General features: G+C 35.1%; 1 protein-coding gene across 11 annotated transcripts in view; it reads right to left on the bottom strand.

Moving 5' to 3' along the window:
• The window catches only part of INPP4B (inositol polyphosphate-4-phosphatase type II B), an 871,737-nt gene that overhangs the window by 177,278 nt on the left and 666,650 nt on the right, over positions 1-27,809 (bottom strand). For all 11 annotated transcript variants that reach the window (XM_074396868.1, XM_074396869.1, XM_074396867.1 and 8 more), the window contains 3 exons: positions 18,889-19,019; positions 18,423-18,527; positions 3,860-3,968 (listed from right to left, as the gene is read on the bottom strand). In XM_074396868.1, coding sequence (XP_074252969.1) covers positions 3,860-3,968; positions 18,423-18,527; positions 18,889-19,019 — 345 coding nt within the window. The remainder of the gene's footprint in view (positions 1-3,859; positions 3,969-18,422; positions 18,528-18,888; positions 19,020-27,809) is intronic.

The following is a 27,809-nucleotide window of genomic DNA, read 5'->3' as shown; positions in this document are numbered from 1 at the left end:
TTAATCTTACTGCATTATGATTATTTTCTCCCATTCTAGTTTTCACACTTTTAAGTCAGCAACTATATCTGATTTGTATGTGAATTCCAATACCTGTTGTATTGGATCTATAGAATACTTATATATACAAGGTGCTCTATCTCTTATTCAAGGAAAGCACAGCGTATCACAGAAACATCACACACAAAAAAAAACCTAATACATTACTGTGGCCTAGTAAGGCTATAAGAGAAATAAAAATAAAGCATTAGAGAGGAGAGTCAAATCAACTTGAGAAATCAGGAAAGCCTAATTATAAGGGTGAAATGTTCACATGGACCATGTGCAGAATTTTGAATAGGATTGTGTAAATGGTTTTCATAGAAAGAAATGAAAAATAGTAGAAAATGAGGAGACTAGAATAATTTCTTGTAAAAGGAAACAGAATGAGGAAAAAGGAAAAGGTAGAAATACATGAAGCCCACTTAGGAAATAGTTTTTATAGCATTTTAGAAACAACAATCGGATAAATGGCTGATAAGGGTAGACACTGGTGGATGAAATCACGGATGCTTTGAATGCCCAGTGAACAAGCATGGACTCCTCAAAGTTTCTAAGCACAAAAATAAGGTACTCAGATACTGTGCTTTAAAAGTTCAATCTCCCTAATTGTACCTTTTAATAAATATGGTTGTATGACCTCAATTACTTTATATAAACACTATAAGCAATATTATCTTACACTAAAACCTTTTTCATTCTGTGGCCAATGTATTCATCACAAAAGAGATCACCAAGTGACATAAACATTAATTATGTCTTTTCTCAGATGACAATATTTTATTAGCTTAGCTGAGAAAAAAATAAACGGATGTTAAATAGTACAATGGCTGTGGTAGCTCCCAAAAAAAACTGGCCTAAAAGACTTGGCTATCTGTGTTGTTGTTGTTGTTGTTGTTGTTGTTGTTGTTGTTTTGTGGGGGGTGACATCAAATCAAAGATGAGGCAAAGAAAAATTTCCGCATTTGTGATTTCATGTCCTGCAAAATGTAATTGTTTACTTTAATCTAAAGCCCAAATTACTCATTTCATACAGTCATTTTTACTTCAACACACTGCTGTTGACTGACAAATGCAATATTTGTTGCTGAAAAAGGCTGTAGAAAAAGTACTGGAATGGTGCCATGACTCTGCAGTCATTAAGTCTCTGCTCAGGGCAGCTCTTAATTTAACGGGTAGGCTGATAACCATGCTCACCAGTGTACTGCCTCAGCAAGCTGTATTTGTCCCGTACCACTGCCCTATGAAGAGCTATTTTAAGATCCACAGAAAGTTCTTTTTTACTTCTTTTAAAATCTTCATTGTATTTTATTAATAAAGCAACGGGATATAGAATATAAATGAAAAATTTAGAGCAATCAGTGTTTGCAAGCATTGAACACACTTTTGCTTTTATGTTAAAATTAACCCAAGATCTGTGAGAGTGTGTGTGTGTGTGTGTGTGTGTGTGTGTGTGCATGTGCAGATACGTAACAGCCCAGTGAAAAATGAAGTGAAGGATTCAAATATTTATGCAAATATTTAAAATTTAAGAAATATTATTTAGAATCAACATAGAACTCAACAGTTGTCTTTGACAGAAATATATTTTATAAAATTATAGAGTTAGGTTCCATATTTCACATACTAACGCTTTATATGCACAAACGGACTTCAACTGTGCTGCGGGCAGTTTTCAGTCTTCTAATTTGGTGATATATTTTAAAATTTAATTGAGAAAATGAAATAAGTCAATTCTCAAGGCTGAGACATAGTTCCAAACAAGATGGACTAAATGCAATCTATTTTACTTCCCCTGTTAATCACAATGGAACACTCATACAAAACATGTATGCCATCTATCAAAAGACTCTTAAAGGTAGACTAAAGAAGGTATGTTGGTTAGGGTCCTCAGGACTTAAGGAATGAGATGGCACTGAGCTTCACAGGATTTTTCTTGCCTTCTATAATGTCCCAAACTGGGTGTCACAGAATTCCTTAATGCACCAAAGCACCGATCAAAAAAATAGCACCCAGGAAAAGCCAAGGAACCTGGAAACAGGGTGGCCCAGCCTTATCAACCTGTTCTGAAGGTGAATACCACAAAACTATCATGTCCCTCCCAGACTAGGAGAATGGTACAGTAGGGAATCAGTAAGAAACACCCTCCATTCCCACTCAGATTCCATGGGCAAAACCCTGTCTTCCACTCATACCACCACTTCAGTAGAAAAGGCAATTATTCCCCATGGGGCTTGAATTAACTTCCAATTCCCATAAAGTTATGAGGAGATGCCCCTCCCTTGCAGAGCCCATGGTTGAAACTTTGACTTCCACTCCCCACTGCAATAAAATTTGTGAGAAGGGTGTGAATATTAATGGGTAAACCGAAGGAGTTTTTTGTGGTGATGAAACAGTTCTATATGATGTTCATAATAGTGATGGTTACTCTAATCTATGCATGCAGTATAATTTTATAAAACTATAAACCCTCCCCCAACAAAAATCAAACAAACAAAAATAAACAAAAAACTTGAAAAATCAGAATAAGAACTGTAACTGAGTTAATATTGTACCAAAGTCAATTCCTTAAAAGGAAAAAAAGAAAAATATATATGTATTGGTAGTTTATATATTTATATAATAAGTCAATTATTCAGTTCTAACCTCCATTACATGCTTTCTCCCTAAACACCTGGGCACCAAAAAACACATTTATATTTGATACATGTGATAAAACTTTAAAATCATTTCCGGTTTTGCCACTCGAATAGATTTTCTAATACTATGACTAAATCAACTGTGACTAAAAATTGACTATTTACCCCAAACTTTCAAAATCTGGATTCTTCAACAAACACCAGGGCCTACTTAAGGGTGGAAGGGTGGAGGGTGGGAGGAGGGTGAGGATTGAAAAACTACCTCAGAGGTACTATACTTATTACCCGGGTTGCAAAATAACCTGTACACCAAACCCCTGTGACATGCAATTTACCCTGAAAAATAAATTAAAAAAAAAAAAACAAAACCTGCAAATGTACACTTAGAACCTAAAAGTAAAAAAGTTGGGGGTAGTTCTTAACTTAAGAAGAGTAACTACTTGAAAAGGAAAGTAGTTATTCTTCAGGCCTGGACCAGGCACTGTATGTTTCACATGAGCATGGTCATAGCCAGAGAATATTATAGAATAAGTAAGCTCAACTGGAAGAGACATGGTGGAGAACAATAAACTACTGCTGCAAAATCTTTATAAGGCAATATTTAAAAGCATCTAAAAAGAAAAACTGGAAAAACGGTATATTAAAATTATAAATAATAGTGGTAATACTCTGGTTTTGGGGTCATGCCTTTTCCCTAAGGAACAGAACATACATTTCTGTATGGATGAGTCTTTTTCAAGTGGCACAATTAAATGTGCCTCAAGCCACTATGGAAATTACTAGTAGGCTAAAAATCATAAATCAGGAGCCATATTCTCCATTCAGTATCTTTGGCTCTACAGTTAAGTTAGACTATATTTCCAGCTAAATCCCTGAACAATTCCTTTGAGCAAGCAATAGTTTACACTAGAATATCACCCCTTAGTCGTGTGGCTTCTGGGAAAATTTTCTGCCATCACAATGCTACTCAACAAGCAACACACTTAGGCAATTTGTCTACTCTAACTTCTTCTCTGGTAGTTTTGAGATATTTAACAGCTTTATGTTACCAAATAGGTTAGAGATGTTAAGAACCGTATATTGTGATGGACCAATCTTCTTTATTCTAACCTTGTATATAGACTTCCCCAAAGGGAAGATACTATTAATGGAATCTGTGCTTTCCTCATGTCTTTACTTACTTTCTTCTTTCTGTTTCAAATCTATGGAGTAGTTTCCTCAGACCACCATTCTTAAATCCCTGAAAATGGGCAGCTGGGGCTCCCACAGTGATGACATCGTAGAGAGCATCTGGAATAGAAACAGACAAGGAGATGAACACTTTGCAAACATTTATCTCCATCATGCTGTTTGCATTGAAGCATACCTACTGTATGAGAAAATGTTCTGTTTAATTTTGCAGGAATAACTACAAACTCACATCTCAAGGGGGAAAGAGGAGCTAATCAATCTTTCTAAAAGCCACCTGTGCATCTAAACAAGATATAATATTTTCCTGATTTATGACTACATCTTAATTATATGCTACAGTGTAGAACAGTGTGTTCTCTCATTATTCTACATACTTACTGAGATAACATGTTAATTGCTCTTTTGTGTATTTTACTTTATTGAGTTTTGCATCATTTAATTTGCAATCATGTTGAAATTCAACAATAATGAACAATCTTTCAACCAAATTTTACATAGATAAAAAAACCAAATTATTAAGCATTTTGGCTCAAGGGCAGAATAATACTAATACATTTTTAAAAATCTATACAGAGTACGTTCCTGATTGTGTATACTAAATCTTATACAATTTCAAATGGATGCTTTTGCAATTTCCTTAGGTGACATAGAAAGAATACACAAAATGTTTCTTGTTCTGTTTTCTAGTAAGATACTTTGTTTTTTTAACAAAAAATCCATACATTTAAATTGAAACTTAATCTTTTGATCTTGAAAGCCATGAAGTTTGATACATATTAAGTTTACAGCTTCCAAACATGCCATCATTTTTACATTCTAATGAAAAGTATCCCCATAAGAAGGAAGACAGAGTGAATGGTCTGTTGTTAAACTACATTTTATTTGAGAAACCTAATTTCATAGTAGATCCTTTTCAAATTGATTTTGCTACTGACACTTGGGTGGTTCTTCAGATCTCATTTACTAGGAAAACACAAATTATTTTATAGCTTCAGGTAAACACCATAACGTCTTCCGAGTAGTTTAATCCAGATGCATCTAACAATTTTCTTCTAATAAAAAATGTCTTGAAGTGAAAGATGTCAGCAGCATTCAGAAAATGCAAAGTTACAGGAAAGAATACAACACAAACCAACCTGCCAATAAGGCATATAATGAAAATCATTTAATAGATCACCCTAATGGTAATCTCTTGTCCTCTTTAAAAAGTCACTAATAAACTAGAAGTCAGCTCTTCTTAAGGTAGCAGAGTATTAGATTTGTAAGAAATTTAAATATTTTCTAGTCCAGGGGATTTTAACCTAGGGCTAAGATACTGGTTTCAGGATATCCAAGGATGTTTGTTAATTGTATAATTACATCTATTCTATGTCAGAGAAAGGGATCACAGCTTTCTCAAAGGGTCATGAGATCACCCCAAAGTTACCAACATTATGTTTTAGTCCACCTTCGTTTATCTCATGAGAATCCTGAGGATCATTAGAAGTTAATTTCTTCATCCATTTATCTGATAAGAAGCCTGAGGATCATTAGAAGTTAACTGTTTGTCTAAAACCCCAAATTTTACACTCAGGGACTTCTGGCTTCTAACTCAGTGCCAGAGATTCAGAGTTCCCTGGTGGTTTAAGTTAATGATGGGAGCCTGAGTCACTGGCTTTGGATTCCAGATCTGCCACTTAGCCACTTACAAGTTGTTTAGCATTGGGAAAATTATTTAACTTCTCTCTGTCTCAGTTTTCTCGCTATAAGATGTAGTTGAAAGTAGCTAAAAGTGACAAGCATTTAGTAAATGTTATCTACAATTATTATTTTCTGTATAAGAAACAATGCCACCAATTGAAAGGTGGTGTATTAGCTGTTGTTTATTTCTCTACAAAAATAAACTTTTGAGTCTGAAAAGGAAAATGACATTGGGGCTCAGTCTTCTGAGTGAAATCAGTTCCTATGTTAATTTAAATGCAAAAAGACATATTATCATGACAATGCAACAAAATATGCTGCATTTCTGCCAAAAACTGGGTGACCAGCAATACCAACAATACACAGAGAAGCTAAAAATATTACTTAGCCTTAAAAAAGATGGAAACTCTGCCATCTGCAACAAAATGAATGAGCCTAGAGAACAATATGCTAAGTGAAATAAGCCAGTTCCACGACAGACACTCCATTTACATGAGGTACTCAAAATAGTCAACCTCATAGAAGCAGAGAGTATAATGGTGGTTGTCAGGGAATGCAAAGTTGCTATTCAACGGGAATAAAATTTTAGTTATGCAAAATAAGCTTCAAAGACAAGCTGTATAACATAGTGCCTATAGTTAATAACACTGTTGTACACTTAAAAATGTATTAAGAGGGTATATCTCATGTTAAGTGTTCTTAAAACAACATCATCAACAACAAAAAGACGACAGAACAACCTTTTTGAGGTGATGGATTTGTCTGTTACCTTAATTGTGGTGATAATTTCATGAAGGTATGCCTACATCTAAATTCATCAAGTTGTAAATATATATGCAGGTTTCCATAGGTCAATTTTACTTCAATAAAGCTGATTTAAGAAAAAAAATGTAACATATGTTTCACTAAGCCCAAATTAAATGCATTCTTACTTCAACTTCCTCAAAAAAACATTGCCTGTAGCCTGTTCAGAACTACCCAATAAGAAGGGAAGGAAAGGGGAGGTGAAATCTGAATAGAGACAGAAGTATGAATTGATAAAAGTTTAAATAACTAACATTTGCAAAAACACTTGACCACAAACATGTTTATGGTTCGTTGTAGTGCCCTCTAAGAGGCCTATGCAAGTGGCAGCCCCTGACATTTTAGCTGTCTCAGCTTTACAGTGAATCTTTGCAGTGTTGTTCAATTCATCCATAATTTCAGCATCCTCTAAAGCTACTTTCTGGGAACAGAAAGAATCTCTATTCATCCACCTCACTGCTCATGAAAATTCTAGGTATCTATGAAGAAACCAAGACATTTTGAAATAGCAGCTAAAGGAGAAGTAGCACATCATTTGAATACTCTCCTCCCCTCATAACAAAGAGCTGTTTGTTTATTGTTAAATCTAAATGGAGTGTTTCTATAGAACCATCTACAGTATGACTCCTAAATTTATGAACAAGCTGTTCTGTAAGTTCTAACATTTTCTTTTCATTCTATTTACAAACTCATCCCTTTTAGGGGTATCACACCATATTTTTACCAAGGACTATGAAATCTCTTGGCTAGTTCTGACCTCTTCCAAACAAAAATAAACCAATTCCTGACTGCTTTATAGACACCGCTGAGTGTCAAAGCCTATTAAGCTTAACATGTTATAACTCTTGACCCTAACTGGCTCTTCTGGTTCCCTGTGACAAATACAGACAACACATTCCATTAAGCCTCCCAGAGTAGAGCCCTCAAGATCATGTTCAACTCCTTTTCCTCCCTCATTATATCTCACCAGTCATAAAAAACTGTTAACAAAATATTAATTCCTTTTGTTCATGTTACTTATCTTTATCTTAGTGCTCATCTTCCTCATTTTTGTCAAGATGACTACTGCCTCTCTATGTCAGCCTCTCTGCAACTACAGTGCAGTAGCTCACTTTCATATGGGTGGCCGGTCCATCATTCTATCTGAAACACAGCCTTCAGTACTTAAGTCCTCCTTATAAAGGTTCATGGGAGAGCATTCAAACATCTCAAGGCCATATTCAAATCATCTATGATCTGGGTCCAATTTTTCCTTGGTCACATCATCCAGTGTATTATAAGCACTACGGAAGTGAAAATTATTGTAATCCAGATCACTTGAGGCCAGGAGTTCAAGACCAGGCTGGCCAACATAGTGAAACTCTTTCTCTACTAAAACTACAAAAAATTAGCTGGGTGTGGTTGCAGGTACCTGTAATCTCAGCTACTGGGGAAGCTGAGGCAGGAGAATTGCTTGAACCAGAGAGGCAGAAGTTGCAGTGAGCCAAGATCACCCCATCACACTCTATCCTGGGCAATAAAAGCAAACTCCATGCCCCCACCCCCGCCAAAAAAAAAAAAAAAAAGGAAAGAATAAAAGTAAAAAATATTGTAGTCATTTTCAAGAGTGTATCTCCCATGCTTGGCACACGGAGGTACTCCTCATTTATAGCATGATTGTCTGTTGTCCAGTTACAACAGCAGTTCCATATTGTTGAAATCTTTACATCTTGGTTCTTGTGTTCTCTGACTTGGGTATTTTTCCATCCTAACCTCCCTCTCATTTCTTTGTCACCGAAATTCCACTGCTCTTTTGCAATCAAACTCACCACCTTGTTTTTGAAGTCTTTCTCGATATTCCAGTCAGAATAATAATTTTTATCTATACTTTCACATTGCTTTGTGTTTACCTGGAAGATTTACTTAATTCCTTATGATAGTTTCTATATTCAAATAAAATAATGAATATGGTCATAAAATTGTTACAATTGTTTTAAGACTCATATTCTTTACTGGATATGTTATTTGTGGATAAGAATTATATTTAGTAAATAACAACAATGTTAATAATGATGATGGCTGCAATATAGTAAGAGCACAATAAAAGTTACTAAATGAATGAACAATCATGAAAACACCCAGCATTTATTCCGTGCTTCCCTGTACCATTACTTTAGTAGGTACTATATTTTCAGAACCTCATTTAATTTTCAAAATAATTCTCTAAGGTAAATCTTATTTCCCCAACTTTATACATAATAAAACTGATTTTGCATAAGATTAAATAATTTGCCTAGTCTTATGCTATTAAGTTTTGGATCTGATATATTTTCCAAAGTCTGATTTACTAAACAAACAAACTTACAGTATAAACAACCTTTAATGCTTTAGTCATGCTTATATTTTCCATTGGCTGCAGCCACCATGAGCATATACTGGATGCTCAAAAAATCTGGTCTGCATTAACATTCTAGATGTCGACTTCTAAAATAGAGGTATATTTGTGATCACACCAAAAATAAGACTAAACATTGATTGTTAATTGTGGTCTCAGAGGGCAAACAAAAGCTTGTAATTTATAAAAATGTTAAAAAATGATTAAACTGACCTGACCTATATTATCCTAATCTTTATTCATCCACGAAACAAACACTTACTGAACACATACTCTTCTCAGTGGTTACCCTAATTTCCTGTGACTATTTAAAATTAAGGACAGAACATTTCTGTTCCTAGAGTTGATGTAATTCTTATTCATCAAATATAAGGAGGTTTCAATATGATTTACTATAGCAGAAACTAGGTACACACTTAAATTGTAAGCAAAATTAATTTTGATCTTAATTGCCCTTCCCATCCTGGTATTGTTTCTATCTTTATTATAGTTTTTATTTATTCTTTTTTTTTTTTCATTTTTAAAGTACTTTTTTTTCTTAAGCCCTTCTTTTCCAGCTTTCTCCAAAGCTTTTTCCCTATTTTTACTTTTTGTTTTAATCTTCCACAATCTTATGCCATATCCTCAATTACCTTTTCTTAACACACTGTTCGTTTACTTGTTCTCATCTTTGGCTTCCTTCCCTGTGTTCCCTGCAGGATTCCTTCACTTCAGAGCACCAATGTCTTATTTATAATCCCTTGAATTACTCACAGTTTTTAAACTCTTTTCCAATTTCTCATATATTTATTTTAGTATCTTTCTCACTTTTTTATAAGTTCATAATATAGGCAAACATTAAGTGGCTGTAAGAGAAATAAGTAAAAATATTCTTAGGGAAAACAGTTTATCTGGCCTTTATCATATTTATGATTCATATTCCTAACTCAAGATAATTAATGGAAAGATATTCTACATATTCTGTTAAGATGTCAGAATACAGAAAGTAAATGACACAGTTAATTAAATGTCTTTTCCTTAATCCTGTTCCAATTCTCAAATTCTTGGAAAGCTATTCCCACTACCTAAAATGCCCTTCCCTCTTTCACTTTTCTGTCCTTTACTCTTGTAAATTTCATACTGAGGACTAGCTGCTAAGTTAATTCCTACATAGAAATCTTTGTATAATGTATCCAGCTAGAAACACTTACTTCTTCCTCTTTCCTATCATAGTCCTAAATTATTATCTTTATCAGAGCATTAATTACTTTTCATATTGCATAAAATAATTTTAACAGTTAATTTACTTTCTTCTCTAGGTTTTATGTAATATAAAACACAGGCATTATAAATTTGATGTCTTTGTCTTTATCCAAACAGAAGTCATTGCAATGTTGTAGGTGTTCAAAAATGTCAGTAAATAAACATATATATTTTGAGGCTCAATTCACTATTGTTTGTCGTTAGATCATATAAGGAATTAATATTCTTAACTAATGAATAAAATATATACACTGTCAATAAAAACATTAGAATCTGGGTACATATGCACACACACACACAAAGATGCACACACACATCTCAGGAATATGTGTGTATATATGTATATATATTCTGGATTATAGTCTATAAAAGGACAAAGAGCTTATTATAACTAAATTTGCCCTCAACATTTCCATGGCATTTGAATTAACTTTTAATATTCTGTCTAAAAGAGGAAGGAATATAGAATTCCTTTAAGGGGATGTGTTCAGATTGGTTTTGCCACTCACACATCTTTTCTCTTCTAGGATCCTGCCTTTCATTCAGCTGTCAGGTCTTCTCAAGCTCCTCCAATCTATAAACGTTCCTCAGTCTTTCGTTGTCTCTCATAATCTTGACATTTTTGAGGAGTACTGATCAGTTACTTTGCAGAATGTTCTTCAGCTTGGGTTTCTCTTATGTTTCATCATTAGACTGAGATTCTGCAATGTGGAACAGACTACTATGGAGGTGACATGCCCTTCTCAGAGCATCCTAACAGCATAGGTTTCTGTACTACTGTGAGGCTAACCTTGATGCACTGGGGTGCCTGCCACTACCAATAGTAAATTCTCCTCTAGAAAGTTAGTAAAAGTCTGAGGAAACATACTTTAAGATTATGCAATATCTTTTTTTCTGCTTAAACATTTATTCACTAATCTTTGCATTTATTGATGGATCTGAAATTATTACTGATATATTTGATTAGTAATTTTTGTTTCATTGCTCTCACATTATTGATTGGAATTCTTCTAAAAGGCATGGTTGACTCTTCTCCATTAATTTACTTATTCAGTTATCTATTAATATTAACATAAACCCATGGGAATTTTTTATTTGGTTAATGACTCAGTAACATCTTTTTGTTGTTCTAGCTGTGTCAGCTTTGTGTTCTAGGAGCTCCTTAAGGTTGGCTGTTGTGCCCTTTATATTTACCTATACTATTAAAACATTTTTCCCTAGTATTTCATTACTTTCTAGAGGCACAAGATGCTCTCGAATCATCTTGTATTTTCTCTGACTGAGCCCTGCAATCAGCTACCTTTAAAATGAACCTTGATCCTTTTTATTAGAGAATAGTGTTTAGAAATCAAGCACTGAGGATGAGTTATGCTCACTGCTATTATGATGTCACTGCTTTCCCTTTCAGTAACTAGGACTAGAAAATAGATGTCTTATACTAATTGTGTATGTATACTTCCATATTAATTTCTTTATCTGCCTCTATTTTTTATTTCTCATTCTATCATTTTTATAATGTTATTGATCGTTTATTATCACTTAAACAACACAATAAAAGTAAGTTAAAAATAAAGCAGATTGGGGACGTGAAATTCTAAGATATATTGATAAGCAACAAAACAATCAGGATTTGAAAAAAAATAGGCATACTTATGTATTCTCAAATGTGAAAGTACTAGAGAGCAAAAATAGGGGAAAACATTCTTCATTTTCACACTTCATAGAACACATTTCAAATTGGCAAACTCTCACAGCTAGTGTAAGTGCAGCACGTTATCTAAATTCTAGAAAGGCATTTTCAACCTAACTATGATATTCCATTAATATCAAGAGATATTCTCCACAGAGACACTTAGATATGTTTTATGTCTGGATACTTATAAAGCCGACAAGGTCTCCCTCTCTTTCCATTTCCTCTATTGCATTCTGATCCTACCTATCTTGATCAGAACCACTCCTCAAAAAGCTTGAATCTTTGTGTACATAGTTTACAAAAGTTCAAAGAATTTGGCTTTCAATAGCATTGGTACACTGCAGGCCTTCAAAACGGGGCTTTTAAGTTTTAAACTTTTTAATTTTGATAGTCAAAGAGTGACTCTGAAGGAAACAATTGGAAAATAGCTGCTGAATGATAGCCTCAGAATTGACATGAATTTAAGCCAAAGGAAAACAGCTTTGTTCTCCAGCTAGGGGTATGTTCAGTTTGTCACATGGTCTGAAATAACATTGTGCACAATTGTGTAATCCTTAACTTTAATTGAGATATTTTTCCTCACATTTCAAACGGGTCACTCAAATTGTTAAGATACCAATACTTTCTATGAAAATTACAAATTTATTATCTTAGGTAATCTTAATATTTTGCAATTGTCATTTGATAATTATCAGCTACCAGTATCCTAATGTGAAACAGCTAAGTTTACCTCCTTTGACCTTTTCAGTCTTGAATTTCACTCATAATTACTACAAAATCGTATACTGATCTATGCATACCATGTGATTTATTTCCTGGTCTCTTCAGTCAATGAAGAATGGTATACACTTAAAGTACCATGTTCATTCTTAGTTGGGGCAGTTGTACTCCTTTAAATTTAGAATTATCTGCAATTGATTGTTTTTCTCCAAAGAGAAAAAAATGTACAAGAAAAAAATAACCTATAAGAAAACGAAATTAAAATTCTAAGGTATCAATTTGATCAGTAAAATTTGTTATCGTTTTTAAAATTTCTTTATTGTATCCTGCTCTTTATGATTTTTTGAACAGCTTTTATCATGGCCATATCCTATTTTTTATGTATCTTTGTGATTTTAATAGCCCTTTGCTGTGTATAATAAAAGTCTTCAGATTTTTGGTATCAAAAGATAATTACAAAATCTAAGTGGGATTTTTTTTTATAGAAAATTTAAGCACACACACACAAAAGGTTTCTTTTCTAAATCTGTCTTTTTTTTTTGACATTTTATAGTGTCTCAAAAATTCCTTGGCTTTGTGAAAATTGCATAGCATCCAAAGTAACAGATAAAAAGTAATAGAGAAGTAGAATTTAAGTTGTTGAGTCTTATCAAGCTAAAGACACCAGATTGGTTTGAGATTTAATAACAGGGCTGCCTTGTAGCCTTTTAAAAGCCATTTAATAATAGAAATGAGATAATAACTCTATTTTTCCCAGAAGATCTTTCTAAAATTCCTACAACTATAAAATAGTGCTAATGTCAAAATGAAGACATGCTGACCTCATGTCAAGGAACAACTTAAGTATAATCCCTGATTTCAAAATGGCTTGCAATATGCCTTTGACAGGAATAGCAAGCCTTTAGGGATTTTTAAGGGAAATCTGTTTCAAAATAGTCTAAGCAATTTGACATCGTCATTAAATATATCTAAGGTAAGTATGCTTCACTGATGAGGTGATACTCTCAAACTCTTGAGATACAGACATCAGAGAGCTCTAGCAGCTCCTCTCTTTTGCTCCTTCATTCTTTGTAGACATGAGAAGATGAAAGATCACAGAAGTTAGCTTACTCCTCCACAGTTACACAGTAAATTTTGGCTAGTGTTGGATCTGATTTCAACTGCAGCTTTATGATATAAAATCATTTTTTAAAAACATACATTAGTTAAGGTTCTTTTCATACCAATTTACAGAACCTTATTTGAGATACTTGAAAAACAACAAAAACAAGGAGAGTAGGCGGGGCTGTGCTTGACAGGTGAGTTTCACTCATGCAAACTAAGGGCAAGTCCATTCATTCCCTGTGGGCTCCAATCAGGAAATGAAAAGCCATGAGAGACTATCTCTGCCTTTCCTCTCTTTTTGTGGTCTGTTTGATTACTGATTTTTCTTCCCCACGGAAAAAAACAAGTACTTTTTGGGTTTCTTAGAACACAATTAGAGTTAAATTCATGAGCAGAGGTTGTCTCTGAATCTCTAAAGAGAATCCACAAGTGAAACTCCATTGATTCAGCTTGGGTGAAGTGTTCATCCCAGACTCTCTTTTTATTTTTTAGCACATACTGTGTGAGGCACTGTGATCACTCAAGCACCTATATCTAAAACGACCACACTCACAAAGTAAAACCATGGCTATATAGCTAATATTTACAAAACACTCATGCTTAGAGTTAGCTGTGCATTAATAATGCCGAGTTACATAAAGAAGACTTTCAGTAATATAGATTACAACAGATCCATAAACTATGTCTGCTGTGAAACAAAGCAGTTGCTTTAGTTTGAATTCATTAAATTTTATAGCAAAATACAATACTTTTCTATTGTATATCTATAATATATAAAATAAAACAGAATATTACATTACAGGAGTTTATATTCCATAATGTTCACAACTGATGTGCTATGAAAATGAAATGTACTAAAGTATATTAGTATAAATCTTTTGTTTTTAATTTTGGGGTTTATGTTTCATTCTTGTCACTGCTGGCTGAGATCTACTGTGGTAAATATTCTACTTGTTGCATTTAATTTAAGTAATGAATAAGGATGAAAATCTTAATGAGTTTCAGGGCACCCTAAGTTAACTGGAGGTTATTTCCTTTGTCAGTAGGAGACATGACAGTATTAGTTCTTCTCAGTTATTTATTTCAAGAACTAGATACTAGCTTCGTATTTGGTGGATCTGCCAGCTATTGTTTGTAAAGCTTCCTCTCCAAATATAGCAGGCTTATTAATCAAATGTGAATAGACACAATTTACTAATGGTAAAAATGAAAAAAAAAATTAGACCACATCCAAATAACTTGCCAGTAAAATACCAAGGCTTAGCCCATCTTACTTGTATTATTATCTTGCAATAATAATTCAGCTAAACATTCAAATCAGTAGCCACAAATCTTAAATAAATTTAACTGCAATCTAAAATCTGTTAAATATGTGTTATATAAGAAAGTAGAAAATTTGAATCACTACCACCTATGACAACCTTTAACCTTTCCATTTTGCAAATCATAAAATGACTCTAAGAGAGGTCAAATAACATGGTTAAAGTCAAAGTAGTAAGTGGTAAGGACCCAAAATTTCAGAGGAGTTTTCAACTTCTAGTTGGTGATCTAGTCTACATAGCAGCTACTTAATCTGAACTCCAGTTTCAAATAATAACTTTTAATATTATGTAAATATTTTTAAAACATAAGCTTGATAATTTAACATGCAGTTATATATGCAATATAATTCAGTACATTTCCCATTAATATGGCCCTTAGGATATCTAGTTTTTCCTCATATTTTCTTCTTAGCTCTTCAAAGACAAGAACCAGTCTTTCTGCTAACTGCTTTGTCAAAAATCTTCTAGTTCATGGGTTTTACCCTAGGTTTGTTCCATTAAAATTTTGGTTTTTCCTATATTGCTTGATATTTGTCGCTACAAGTAAGAAATTCCTTTCTAAATCCTGTTGTGAGTTTACTTGTACCTGACAAGAAAGATACCTCAGAATGTGGTCTTATTTGGAAATAAGATCTTTACAGATATAATCCAGTTGAAATAAAGTCATTAGGATGGATCCTAATCCTATACGACTCGTGTCCTTAAAGGGGATATTTGGATACAGAAACAGACATACACAGAAGTCAGAAGAACACCATGAGCACGACAGAGGATTGGCATATTACATCAGCTGGCCAAAGACTGCCAGCAAACCAGCAGATACCAGGAAGGGACAAGGAAGGGTTACTCTATAGGTTTAAGAGTAAGCATGGCCCTCATGACATTTTGATTTCAGACTTCGATCCCCCGAAACTGTGAAAAAGTTTGGTTACTTTAGCAACCCAGTTTGTGGTGCTCTGTTATGGCAGCCTTAGAAAACTAATACATATCCCAAACCAAACAAGCTAGAAAGTGCACGTGCACGCACACACACACACACACACACACACACGCACACACACACGCACTTCTGTTTACTTTTCTAAATTTCTTTATTTTAGTTGCCAGATTCTTTCTTTCAAATTAGAGGATCAGAAACTAAACATATTGTTTTCACCCTATTTTACTCTATTTTTCAGATGGTACATTGGAAAACAGCTTAGTACATGACTCTTTCATCTTCGAGAAAGAAGTATGAAGTAAAAGGCAACTTTGATCACAATTTATCTTTGTTTGGTGGAAGTATTTTAAGGTTAATCAACAAATATTTGAATGAATAATTAAATATGAATTCATATGTATTTGGCCCCAAACAAATCTATCTGGTTTGATGATACTGTCATCTAACCATGGCTGTAAAACAAATTATCCTTTTCCCTCATTGCCTTATTACATCAGTCATTAAGTATTGATCCAAATACCTCCCCTTAGGTCTCACCTCCCAATAATGTTGCATTGGGGATTAAGTTTCTAACACATGAATTTTGGGGGACACATTCAGACCACAGCAGTTTTCAAATGCCTTGGGCCAATCCATCTCTCTCTTTTTGTTTTTCTGTTCTTTCATGTGACATAATTTGAAATTAAAATTTCACATACTTCATCACCAAGTATAAAAACATAATACATCAGAATCATTATAATCACATTTAAACTTTCAAATCAGCTAGCGGTATATACATGATAGGTATGCAAAAATGAGAAAACAATAAAGTTTAATTTTTCAAATTATAAAATTTCAGACAATTCTAGCACAGAGCTGAGATTTCACTTCCAGTTTTTAAAGCCACATGATTGAGGTATGACTGACATATAAAAAGCTATTATATGTATGTAACTTGATAATGTTTGACATAAATATATACTCTTTAAACCATTGCCATGACTTATGCCATAAGCCTATCCATCATCTCCAAAAGGTTTCCTTACTCTCTTTATTATTACTATTATTACTAATGTGCATGTGTATAATAAGAACACTTAACCTAAGATCCACTCTCTCAGCAATTTTTTAAGTATACAATATAATACTGTGAACTACAGACACTATATTATATAGTAGACATCTAGGACTTACTCATCTTGCATAACTGCAACTTTGTGCCTTTTGATTAATATTTCCTTTTTCCATCCTCCCCAAAGCCCCTGGAAACCACCATTATACTCTATGCTTCTATGCGGTTGACTATTTTCAATTCCTCATTAAAAGTAGTATCATGTGGTATTTGTCCCTCTGTGTCCTGGCTTATTTAACTTAGCACAATATCCTCCACGTTCATTTTCTCAAATGGCAGGATGTCCTTCCTTATAAGGCTGAACAATACTCCACTCTTTGTACATATCACAATTTATCTTTTCACCTATCGATGGACATGTCTCTGTCTTGGCTACTGTGATCAATGCTGCAATGAATGTGGGAGTACAAACATCTCTTTGAGATACTGATTTCAATTATTTTGGCTAAATACCTGGATATGTAAATTTTGGACCATATGGTAGCTTTAGTTTTAGATTTTTTAGGAACCTCCATATTTGCTTTTACGATAGTGGCCACACCAGTTTACACTTTCACTAATGGTATACAATGGCTCTTGTGTTTTAACCTTTCTAAACCTGCTAACTCCTATGTTGTGACAAGGGCTACAAAACAGTGTTGGAATGAGAATTTAGATGTCTCTGTATGTATGTTTGTATACATTTTCATGTACTTATCCTAAAGCCCCCTAAAAGATGGGTACTAGTAGGAGGACCATAGCATTTGTCATTTAAAAAGAAAGACTTTTAAGAAGGAAAAGAAGTGAGGGTGCCATTAACACTGGGAATAGGTATATGCAGGGACGGGGACGTAATCTCAGACTTTTGCCAGCAAACGATCATACAGTCATCCTACATTTGCATAACTGCTATAGCAGTAAGTTAATGAAAAGGGGAGGTGAAAAGGCATTGAAAAACATATTTTTGATAAATGGCAAGGGATTATGTAGAATGGTAATAAATAGGACATCATATTGGTCACTCTGGACCGTTTTCAAGTATGTTCAGAGAAACCTGTATAATTCTCTTTGACAAGTATTTCTCACAACTGAGTACACTTGAATACACTACCACCTTCTACCGTACTGTAAGCACTTTTTTTTTTCTCATAGCAAAGGGAGTTTCTGTTGATATTTACCAGTAAGTAAATTTAAAAACTAGCATATTAGTCTACGTTTGGGCTTTGATTTCTCAAGACAGGAAAAATACAAACAAATTTTGTCTCTTTTTTTTTCTGATTTAAATAAGCACAAGTGTTAACTATTAGCCACTGTTAATACTAATATGTGCTGCTACCTATTTTGCATTTTTATCTCTACCTCAACCCAAGTGCTATATTTACAAAGTATTTATCAAAAATACAGCAACAAGAATACCATAGTCTCTTTAGCAACATTTAGGGTCATTATGAGGTTCAATTGTTTCATTTTCAACTTTATATAATTATTAAACTATTGAATTCTGCCAATACTCAAGCTGTTTAAAGAAGTACACACTGTAACATAATTTGCCATTTTTAAAAGAATAATTTATGATGATACCTTTCAAGTGAGGGCTGTGTACCTGCATTCTTTGCAGATGTAGATTTACTGGAACAAATTCTAATGTTTTCTCTCCTTTGCTGCTGCTTGATTTGAAAGAGGATCCTAGATGGAAATCAGAAATTAAACATTATTAGTAAATAATGATAAATTAATATGTGTGTTAAAAGATAAACCTGACAGAAAAATGTTACAAGAACATCAAAAAGAAAAACATATTCTATATTTATAACTTGCTTTTCCTCTCAGAAATTTAATATTTTAAAAAATTGTCTCAATTATTCACATGACAATACTGTAAGGTAAAATAGGGTAGTGTATTCTTTGTTTTAAGATGTTAAAGTTAGAAATAAAAGAGTTTAAAAAATTTTCCAGTTCTCCTATTTCCATAAAATGTGTTTTTTTTTTTATTACACATGCAGAAAATTCAATTCACTTTGAGTAAGTAGAATTATTGCTTCCACACCTGTTTCCTTGCTAAGTTCTGTCAGAATGTCTTGGTACATATTCACCATTTGATCACAGTGAGTAAGGACGTTTTTTCGCAGATTGTCCCAATGTGGAGAAAGCTCACCAAGTTCTTTTATCTCCTGGTTTCTGTTAAGAGTGAAAAAGAGGAGAAACTATTTTAATCTTAAATCCATAGACACACAACCTTTAATCAGAGTTGTTGCGATAATAAAAAATTATTTCATCATCATTCCCCGGAAAGTTCTGTGAGCTTATTAGCTTAAATATTTTTTAAAACTTTTTAGCACAAAAAATGAATAGTTTAGACTACACAAATAAAAACATGTCAAATGGCAAAAAATAAGAAATGTTAAATTCTCTGATAAAATTTTCACAAAGATGGAAGACTTTCTATTCTTACATACATAGTGAAGACATTTAGTTAAAAAGCAAATAGCTGGGCATGGTGGCAGGTGCCTGTAATCCCAGTTACTTGAGAAGCTGAGGCAGGAGAATCACTTGAACCCAGGAACTGAAGGTTGCAATGAGCCAAGATCGCACCACTGCACTCCAGCCTGGGCAACATGCAAGAGTCTGTCTCAAATAATAATAAAAAAAAGCAAATAGTAAAACCTCTACATAAAGATGGCTAAGTTTTTAAGTTTCAACTGTACAAAATCAAAGAATGTGGGAAGGTCTATCTGACCATGATGGAAGCAAACATGAGATACTTAGGTAATTCAGTTTATATATAATATAGTTACAAATATTTCTTTAAAACAAACAAAAACCCAGCCAGGCATAGTGGCTCACATCTATAATTCCAGCACTTTGGGAGGCCAAAATGGGAGGATCACCTGGGGTCAGGAGTTCGAGAGCAGTGTGGCCAACATGGTAAAACTCCCTCTCTACTAAAAACACAGAAGTTAGCAAGGCGTGGTGGCACACACCTGTAGTCCCAAATACTCGAGAGTCTGAGGCAGGAGAATCACTTGAATTCAGGAGGTGAAGGTTGCAGTGAATTGAGATAGTGCCACTGCAGCCACTGCACTCCAGCCTGGGTGACAGAATGAGACTCGTCTCCAAAATAAATCAAATCAAAAATAAATAAATAAATAAAAAGTATTGCCAGATGTTGTTTTTCTGGCTTCAGTTTCTGCCAAGAGGACAATATACAAAACTACTTTATGAGTATGTGTTGTTTCTTCTTTATTAAAAAGTAGAGCTAACTAACCATGTCATTTGGGCTTTAACTATTAACTTTTATCTAAATCTCTACCCTTTTGCTGATTAATTTAAATCATCAGAATGCCTTTTTAAAATAATAGTGATAAATTGTCCAATATGCTGCTTGGTTAGATCTCTTATTCATTTCTGTAACCTTTTACCAACAACATTTTCATGAGGCTAATTTAACCAGTAATAATGAAGCTTCTTTGCTATTTTGGCCATGAAACATGCTAAATACCAAGCTAATAAATTCACAGGATGTAGAATCTTTAACATTCTGTTAAATGCAGGAATAATGGATGGCCTACAAAAATGTGACTTGCTTTCAAATGGTTGTAACTGTCTTTGTTTTGTTCCAATGGGATTGCAATGTCAAATTGCTGCAATTTTCATCTGAAGTCTTTATAATTTTTATGAACATTCATCTCACTCTCAACTTTTCCAAAGATTAGTATTCATGATGCAACATTCATTGGAGAAAAAGTAATTAATGGATAGACAATAGAGTAAAAAATAATCCATGACGAAAGGGGAGACAAAGAGAAGATCGAAGATGGAGGGGGGAGTTGAGTTCTCTGTTTGCACTCAAATGGCAGGATGTTCAAGCTCAGGCAAAAGGCACAACCATTAAAGCAAACAAGTAATTCCAAAAGCTTGACATATCCCAGTCTAGGAGAATCTGAGCAATTAGGCTGAATCTGAGATAGATAGCAAGTATAATATATCAACTTACTATGTAAAGTTTCAGTTTTGCTTTCAATATACAGCTATAATGAAAACATTAGCTAATTATTCTTATTTAATACTAATAGATGCACCATAGGGTTACAATTTGTATTATCTCTAAATCATCATCGGAAAGAATAATTAAAGAGGGGATGACAGGGAAGGTAAAAGAGTGATAGTGAAGCCCCTGACTACATTCTGGGACACTGGGGGTGGCAACTTATCTTGCCTAAGTCTGGCAAAATGTTATCAGGAAAGTTTAGTATTATGTGAGGAGTGTCTTAATACAAGTTGTGAGGACTCCATAACTTTTGTTCAAAATTAAATGCACTCTTCCATTATGCCACAATTTCTATAGAGAAGCATACTGATGAACCTGTTTGTTCTAAGAGATGACAGTAAAAATGGTACACCTTCAGAAAAGGACAAGCAACTAGCATACTGTCTCTCTGCATTGAGAAAAGTTCTAATGTAGGAGAATTATATGATAAATGTGTAATAAACCAGACAGAGTAATGAAAACACTGCAAAACAAAATGGGGCCGAGTAAGAGAGTCACTGCATTTAAAAAAAAAAAAATAAAGAAATTAATGAGCACATTAATTTCATTAAAATAGAGAAGTATATTCATACATTAAAACAGATAAGGATAGAAGATAACTTGGTGCATGAAAATTGGTAAACTTTCCAATCTAGAAGGCTGGGGCTAGTTATTCATAATCACATTTTAATTTGTCACTCAGTGTTCAAAAACTTCCTAGATTAAAAACTTTGCTTGGTATATCAATCCAAATTCTCTAGGAAGTACAGTCTGAGATCAAGCAATGCTAGGTCAAACACAGTGAGGTTAAAAAAAAGAAGTGATACAGGAAAGAGAAGAAAACAACCACAAGGTGGTACATGACTGAACTAGGCACAACTTCACAAGAAAACATGGCTGGTTATTTGGTCATGTGAAACAAATCTGAAGAAGTCATTTAGAACCTTTACACCTTGAAGCAGTTTGTTAACAGTCAGAGAGAGGGATATTTATATGTCAGTTGCTTGTCATACTCTATATTTCATTGATAAAAATTCATTGTACAGGTCATCAAGTCCTCTGCCTTTATCATTTTATAATATGCCCCTTTGGGTAGCCACTGGGGAAACAATACTCTAATGGAGATAGAATTTTCCTGGGTGTGTCCCCATGTGACAGTTGCCACAACTACTGTGAATCCTTCCAAGGTGGTTGCTACTGGGGACATGCTAATGCCTGGTCTTCACCTTGAGAAAGGCTGATATAGCTAATGGTGTTAAGAGTTAAGGTGACAGTTATCTGGGGCTCACCATTGAGCAAGTCATCAAAAACGTGAAGAGATGTTAGGATTGAGCCAATGTAGAAAAGAACACAAATGGCCCAGGACAGACAACTCCACGTACAACTCATATGTACTTGCACCATCTGCTGAAATCCCAATAGCATCAATTCAAAGTTCCTCATTTCTTTCTCGAGAGAAGAATTCAATCATAATCCTTTGGAGTAATGGCAAGCTGCAATTCCCCAGAAACTTAAAGGAGTGGTAGTAAATCCAGCCACAATATCCAATGCCCCAACTGGTCCTTAAGGCCTTAATTGATATTCATCGCCTATCTCCTTTACCACGAATCCCAGACTTTCCCTCATACTCTACCAGCATTTCAGCATTTCAGCTCTGAGTTGATGTTGAGTAGGGTGTTGCAGTCCTAAATCCTGATGAATCTTCTTACTCCTTTGGAGTCTTGGTTGCTGCAATTTCTCCTTCCCATCAGGGCATGGAGTATATGCAAGTTCCAGACATATTTTTTCTTGCTCAGATTTTGTGGCAATAGCCCTATCTCCTCATGGTGGTGAGTACGGTAATCTCATACCATCTGTGTTTGTCTATTATCATCAGGAACACGTAGTAACCAGATCACATGTAGAACCAATCACAGCTTCCACCAAAAGAACAGCACTGCTCCCCTGCCTCCGCCACAAGAACTAACTGGCCAAGAATAAAGCTTTAGGGAAAGGTAGTGCAAATACCATCAGTGGATCACTGCTATTGATTATAGGAAGGGTCTACCCTTAGTCCCAGAACTGTGAGCCCTGGGTATGATAAATATAGCATTCTATATCAGCAATTGGTTTGGTGTATATCCCCATCCTAGAGGGCAGTATCCCAATTCTAAGGCTTTTCCTCATGCTGGTATCTTGGCTGAGCTTTTCAGGATTAATATTATTCCACTGTTCCATCAGGCCTGTGGCTGTTAGATGATAAAACATACTGTGACCATATGCTCACTGTTGTATCTTCTTTGATACAGCAGCAAATGTCCCTTGATAGAAGCAACATCATGTGGGACATTGTATCACTGGATTAGGCATTCTTAGGCTCTCAGATGCTGGTGCCAGTGAAGACACTATGAAAGGAAAGGCAAACACACATCCAGACCATAATTCACCCACTTAGGACAAATTGCTGCATGCTCCAAGGTGGGGAGGTTCCAACTTAATTTGCTGGACCCACAGGTGTTGGGTCACTATGGGACCCTGGAGGAAACATATCATCTCAGTGGCTCATTGTCAGTCTGTTTCTGGCATTTAATAGTTAGAAGTGACAATAGCTATATTAGTTTTAGAAAGGGATACCATGTCCTGGGACCGTGCATCATCCCTGTCTCTGTCACCAAGGTCTAAATCCAGCCACAATAGATCATTATCTTTATGGGTCTATTGCACGAACTCTAGAGTAACTGAGAAAGGAGGCGGGCTCATATCCACTGTACAGGTGACAATGTCCACCTGGTAGTAGAGAGCTTCCTCTGCAGTACTGACTGTCTGACAGGCATGATTTGGATTGTGCTCACTCCTGCAGGCCCATCCACATGCCTCTTGCTTATTTATAGTCCTTGTATCTGATTTTCCAGTCTTATTTCTTCCAGACCCACTAGGTTATTAACTCTGCCAAAGCTCAATATACATCTGCCCTTCAGGACACCTCCCTCTCTAAATGAAGGGAATAACAAGTAAACTGTTTGCTGATCTTCCCATTGGGCAAATGTCCTTCATGTTCACATTAAAGTCCACCCAACATGTCAGGCGGACACATTTTTATGCCAGTGCAAGTACTTTCCTCCTCCATGAGTTAGTCATAGGGAACTCCTGAGGGTTTTTGAGAAAGAACCATCAGTGCAATAAGAGACAGATGATAGGAGACTCTGGGACTCCTCTTCATGATATATGATCATACATTGTTGATCTGCTTGAACCCAAACATTTGGAGCTACTGGATCCGATGTTCCAAATGTATCACTCCTTTGTAACAATACATTATTTCTATACCATACAGTCAGATAAATCAATACCAAGTTCACAATGGGCAGCTCTAGTTGCAGAGTTCCTTTGTGTCCCATCATCCGGAGTTCAGTCTCTACCAGAGCCCAGTATTACAACAGGAGCTATTTGTCAAATGAGGAGTCACGAGCTGAGGCAGGAAGCACTCGCACATTCCAGAACTATAGAGGTCTGTACTAACACTTTCCTATTTGGCTTTTCCTGAAGACTCCACATAGCAGAGTTGTTTCTCACCATGGATACTTTCAGGGTCGTTGGCTCTCCTTGGTCATCCCAGAATTTGTAATATAGTCTGGATTTTGGGGATGTCCTTCTTGAATGGGCCCCATTTGTCACACTCTGCTGTTTAACTCAATGGTTTAACATATATTTAAGAAGGAGTTGATTAGCGGCTGGTTAAGTACTACATAAAAGTTCTTAATGATATGTGAATCATAAATATAGTTTAAAGCACATCAATTTTTTTCTTTATTATTATTATTTTTTAGATGAGGTCTCGCTCTGCAGCCTGGGCTGGAGTGCTGTGGTATGATCTTAGCTCACTGCAACGTCTGCCTCCCAGGTTCCAGCTACTCTCCTGCCTCAGCCTTCCAAGTGGCTTGGACTACAGGCACCTACCACCATGCTCGGCTAATCTTTGTATTTTTAGTAGAGATGGTGTTTCACCATGTTAGTCAGGCTGGTCTTGAACTCCTGATCTCATGATCCACCCGTGTTGGCCTTCCAAAGTGCTGGGATTATAGGCGTAAGCCACTGCGTCTGACCCAGCACATCAATTCTTTATTTGCATAGATGAAAAAAGACCTTGTAATACACATATGTATTACATTACTTATTTTCCTCATTGTCATTGTACCACAATATGTTAGAGGAATGGCAACCACAGATGCCAGTTTATATCTGTTATTTCACTGTAATTATTAATATCTACATTTAGTCTCAGAATATTTATACTAGATTGTCTAAGTTACAGGATGTCAGAATTCACATAAGAATCATAAACTTCCAGGATGCTATGACTGGAAGGAAGCTCCGAGAATAACCTGAAAACTCTTGTTTCACAGATGGAGAAGCTAAGGTAAAACTTTTTTTCCCAGAGTCACTAGAATACCGTAAAGCTTTCAGACTGTAATCCCCAAGCCCACTGTTCCCTCACCTCAGATTGTTCTTTACCGTAGAACAAAGAAACACAAGACAAACAGCAACAAAAATCAAAACAAACAGCAAACAAACAGAGTGTACTTAATGAATGTATGCTGTGAGTGGGATTTAGAACCTGGGCTACTGACGTACATACAGAACTACATTTGTTAACTTTCATGTGCTTTAAAAACTAAGCCTGAACAAAAGATAAATTATTATTTGAGATTTTTAACTCCTAGATCTTTTGTTTAAATGGCATGCCTACCAGTCACTATATAGGAACTGATATTTTCTAAAATATATTCAAGAGCATAATGGTGTCCAGCATTATAAGACCCAAAGATAGCAGCACCCTGTGGTCCAATCTCTGCATGTTGCTTCATTGATATAAGCAGCAATCTGGCATTAATGTTATAATTAAACACTTGCATGCCATTACAAAGCATTTGGCATGAATAGCAAAGGAGGTTAGCTACATAAATGCATTTTTTTAATTCATAGAAAAATAGGTTTTAGAATATCCCTTTCCTATCTGTAAACATTCTCATTTTACCCACAGTCACAACAGCTTCTACTTTCAATAGCTTTCTCTTCCAGTCACTACTTGTAACAACAACAAAATAAATTTTCCTGGAAAATCCACACCCGTGCTAAACACATACAGTCTCATGAATTCATTACTTTACTCTCACTAGAGTTCTATCTCCAAAACAAATCTTCTAACCTGTCTCTAGCTTTTCCCAGTTCTCCAAGAGTCCAACAGATTGACACAAGAAGTTAGGGAAAAAAGATTGAATAATAAAATATTAACAAACTTGGGCATTTTACACATTAAATACTTTTTGGGACTTACTACCATCTGCTCCATTTCCCTTTGCTGACTACAAAAATAAAAGGCAAATCATACAAAATAAATTTCCAAAGGAGACATAATTGCTCAGGTCTATTCGGAAAACATCTAGTGGTCTGTAGATCCTGCCATTCCAACAGCAAAGTATGACATTCTTGATACTTGATGAAATATTCATACAGATCTCTGGAAATAACCTTATGAAGTACTTCTTGTCTATATGCCTTGTTTTGTCTTACTGTGTTTAAATATTTCAAAAACACATGCTTTTTATTTTCAGTAAAAGTGCAAGTTCCTGGAAGTCATTACATCCTCTCAGCCTTCCATAGTGCAGAACACCCTACTAATTATATGACACGTTTAAAACACATACTATTTAAAAAGAGGAAGAGAAAATGTGATTAAAAACCAAAACAACTCTGTGAAGAATAAAGAGAACTAATTAAACACAGAGCAAATCATAGAAGAACTTGGAGAAAAATATCCAAACCTGCTTTAATTTTGTTACATAGAATGCATAAAATATTGGCAGGAATATTAAACAGATAAGTGGTCTTTAAACTTTATTCCTTATACCTCTGGGGCTGGTGTGGCTATAGGGCCCCAGAAAGTGTTGGACAAATTAGGACAAGTAAATGAATAGGCTCCAGGTTGTTTCCCTACTATACCCACCCAGCAGCTCCAACTGTATTTCTTTAATTTATATTGGAATTCTCTGTACAATTCTTTTGGGAAATAAAAGTTACTTGGGGGGAGGGGAGAAGGCAGCTTAAGATCACCGAAATAGAAAACTGTAGCTCCATTTAAAGCTTTTATTTTAATACAGCATTAAAGCCCAGAGGTGATATATTCAAGGAGGGATTTCCAACATGGAGCAAATGTGCTTGAAGCCTGTGAGTGGCAGAGACTAGCTTTATTCATCATTTTGTCTGACCACAGTCTCCCACCCATGGGAAGTATCCAATATAAGCTTGTTGACTGAATAAATAAAATTTGCTTGCAGATTGTTGTTCTTATAGTTTCCTAAAATTTAAGATAAAGTCAAAATATAGACTAACCCTAAAGTAAAGTGCTAAGCCCTGCTAAGTTTCAATGGAGAAATGAGACATTGTTCAGTTCTGTAACCTTGTATGACCTAGGTCTGTAATCCCAGATTAAGCAAGTGTTCCTTAGGGGTAGAGAAAGACTTGAAAAATTTATCTTCATATGGCATTTCCTACTCTGATAGTTAATTATATGTGTCAACTTGGTTGGGCCACAGGGTGCCCAGATATTTGGTTAAACATTATTCTGTTTCCATGAGGACATTTTTGAGGGGGATTAACATTTGAATTGGTAGGCTCAATAAGGCCCATTGTCCTCTCTAATTTGGGGTGGGCCTAATTCAATCAGGTGGAGGCCTGAATAGAATCAGAGATTGAATCTTCCCCCAAGTAAGAGAGGATTCTCTTGCCTGACTGCTTTCAAAGTGAGACTTTGCTTTTTTCCTGCCTTTGGACTCAGACCAACTGGCTGTTTCAGAGTCTCAAGCCTGCTGACCTTTGGACTGGAACTATACCGTTGGCTCTGCTGGGTCTCCAGCTGCCTACCCACCCTGCAAATCCTGAGACTTGTCAGTTTAAATAATGAT

The sequence above is a fragment of the Saimiri boliviensis genome, chromosome 3, assembly GCF_048565385.1.
Source record: "Saimiri boliviensis isolate mSaiBol1 chromosome 3, mSaiBol1.pri, whole genome shotgun sequence".
Lineage (NCBI taxonomy): Eukaryota > Metazoa > Chordata > Mammalia > Primates > Cebidae > Saimiri > Saimiri boliviensis.
This window is presented reverse-complemented; position numbering and strand designations above follow the sequence as displayed.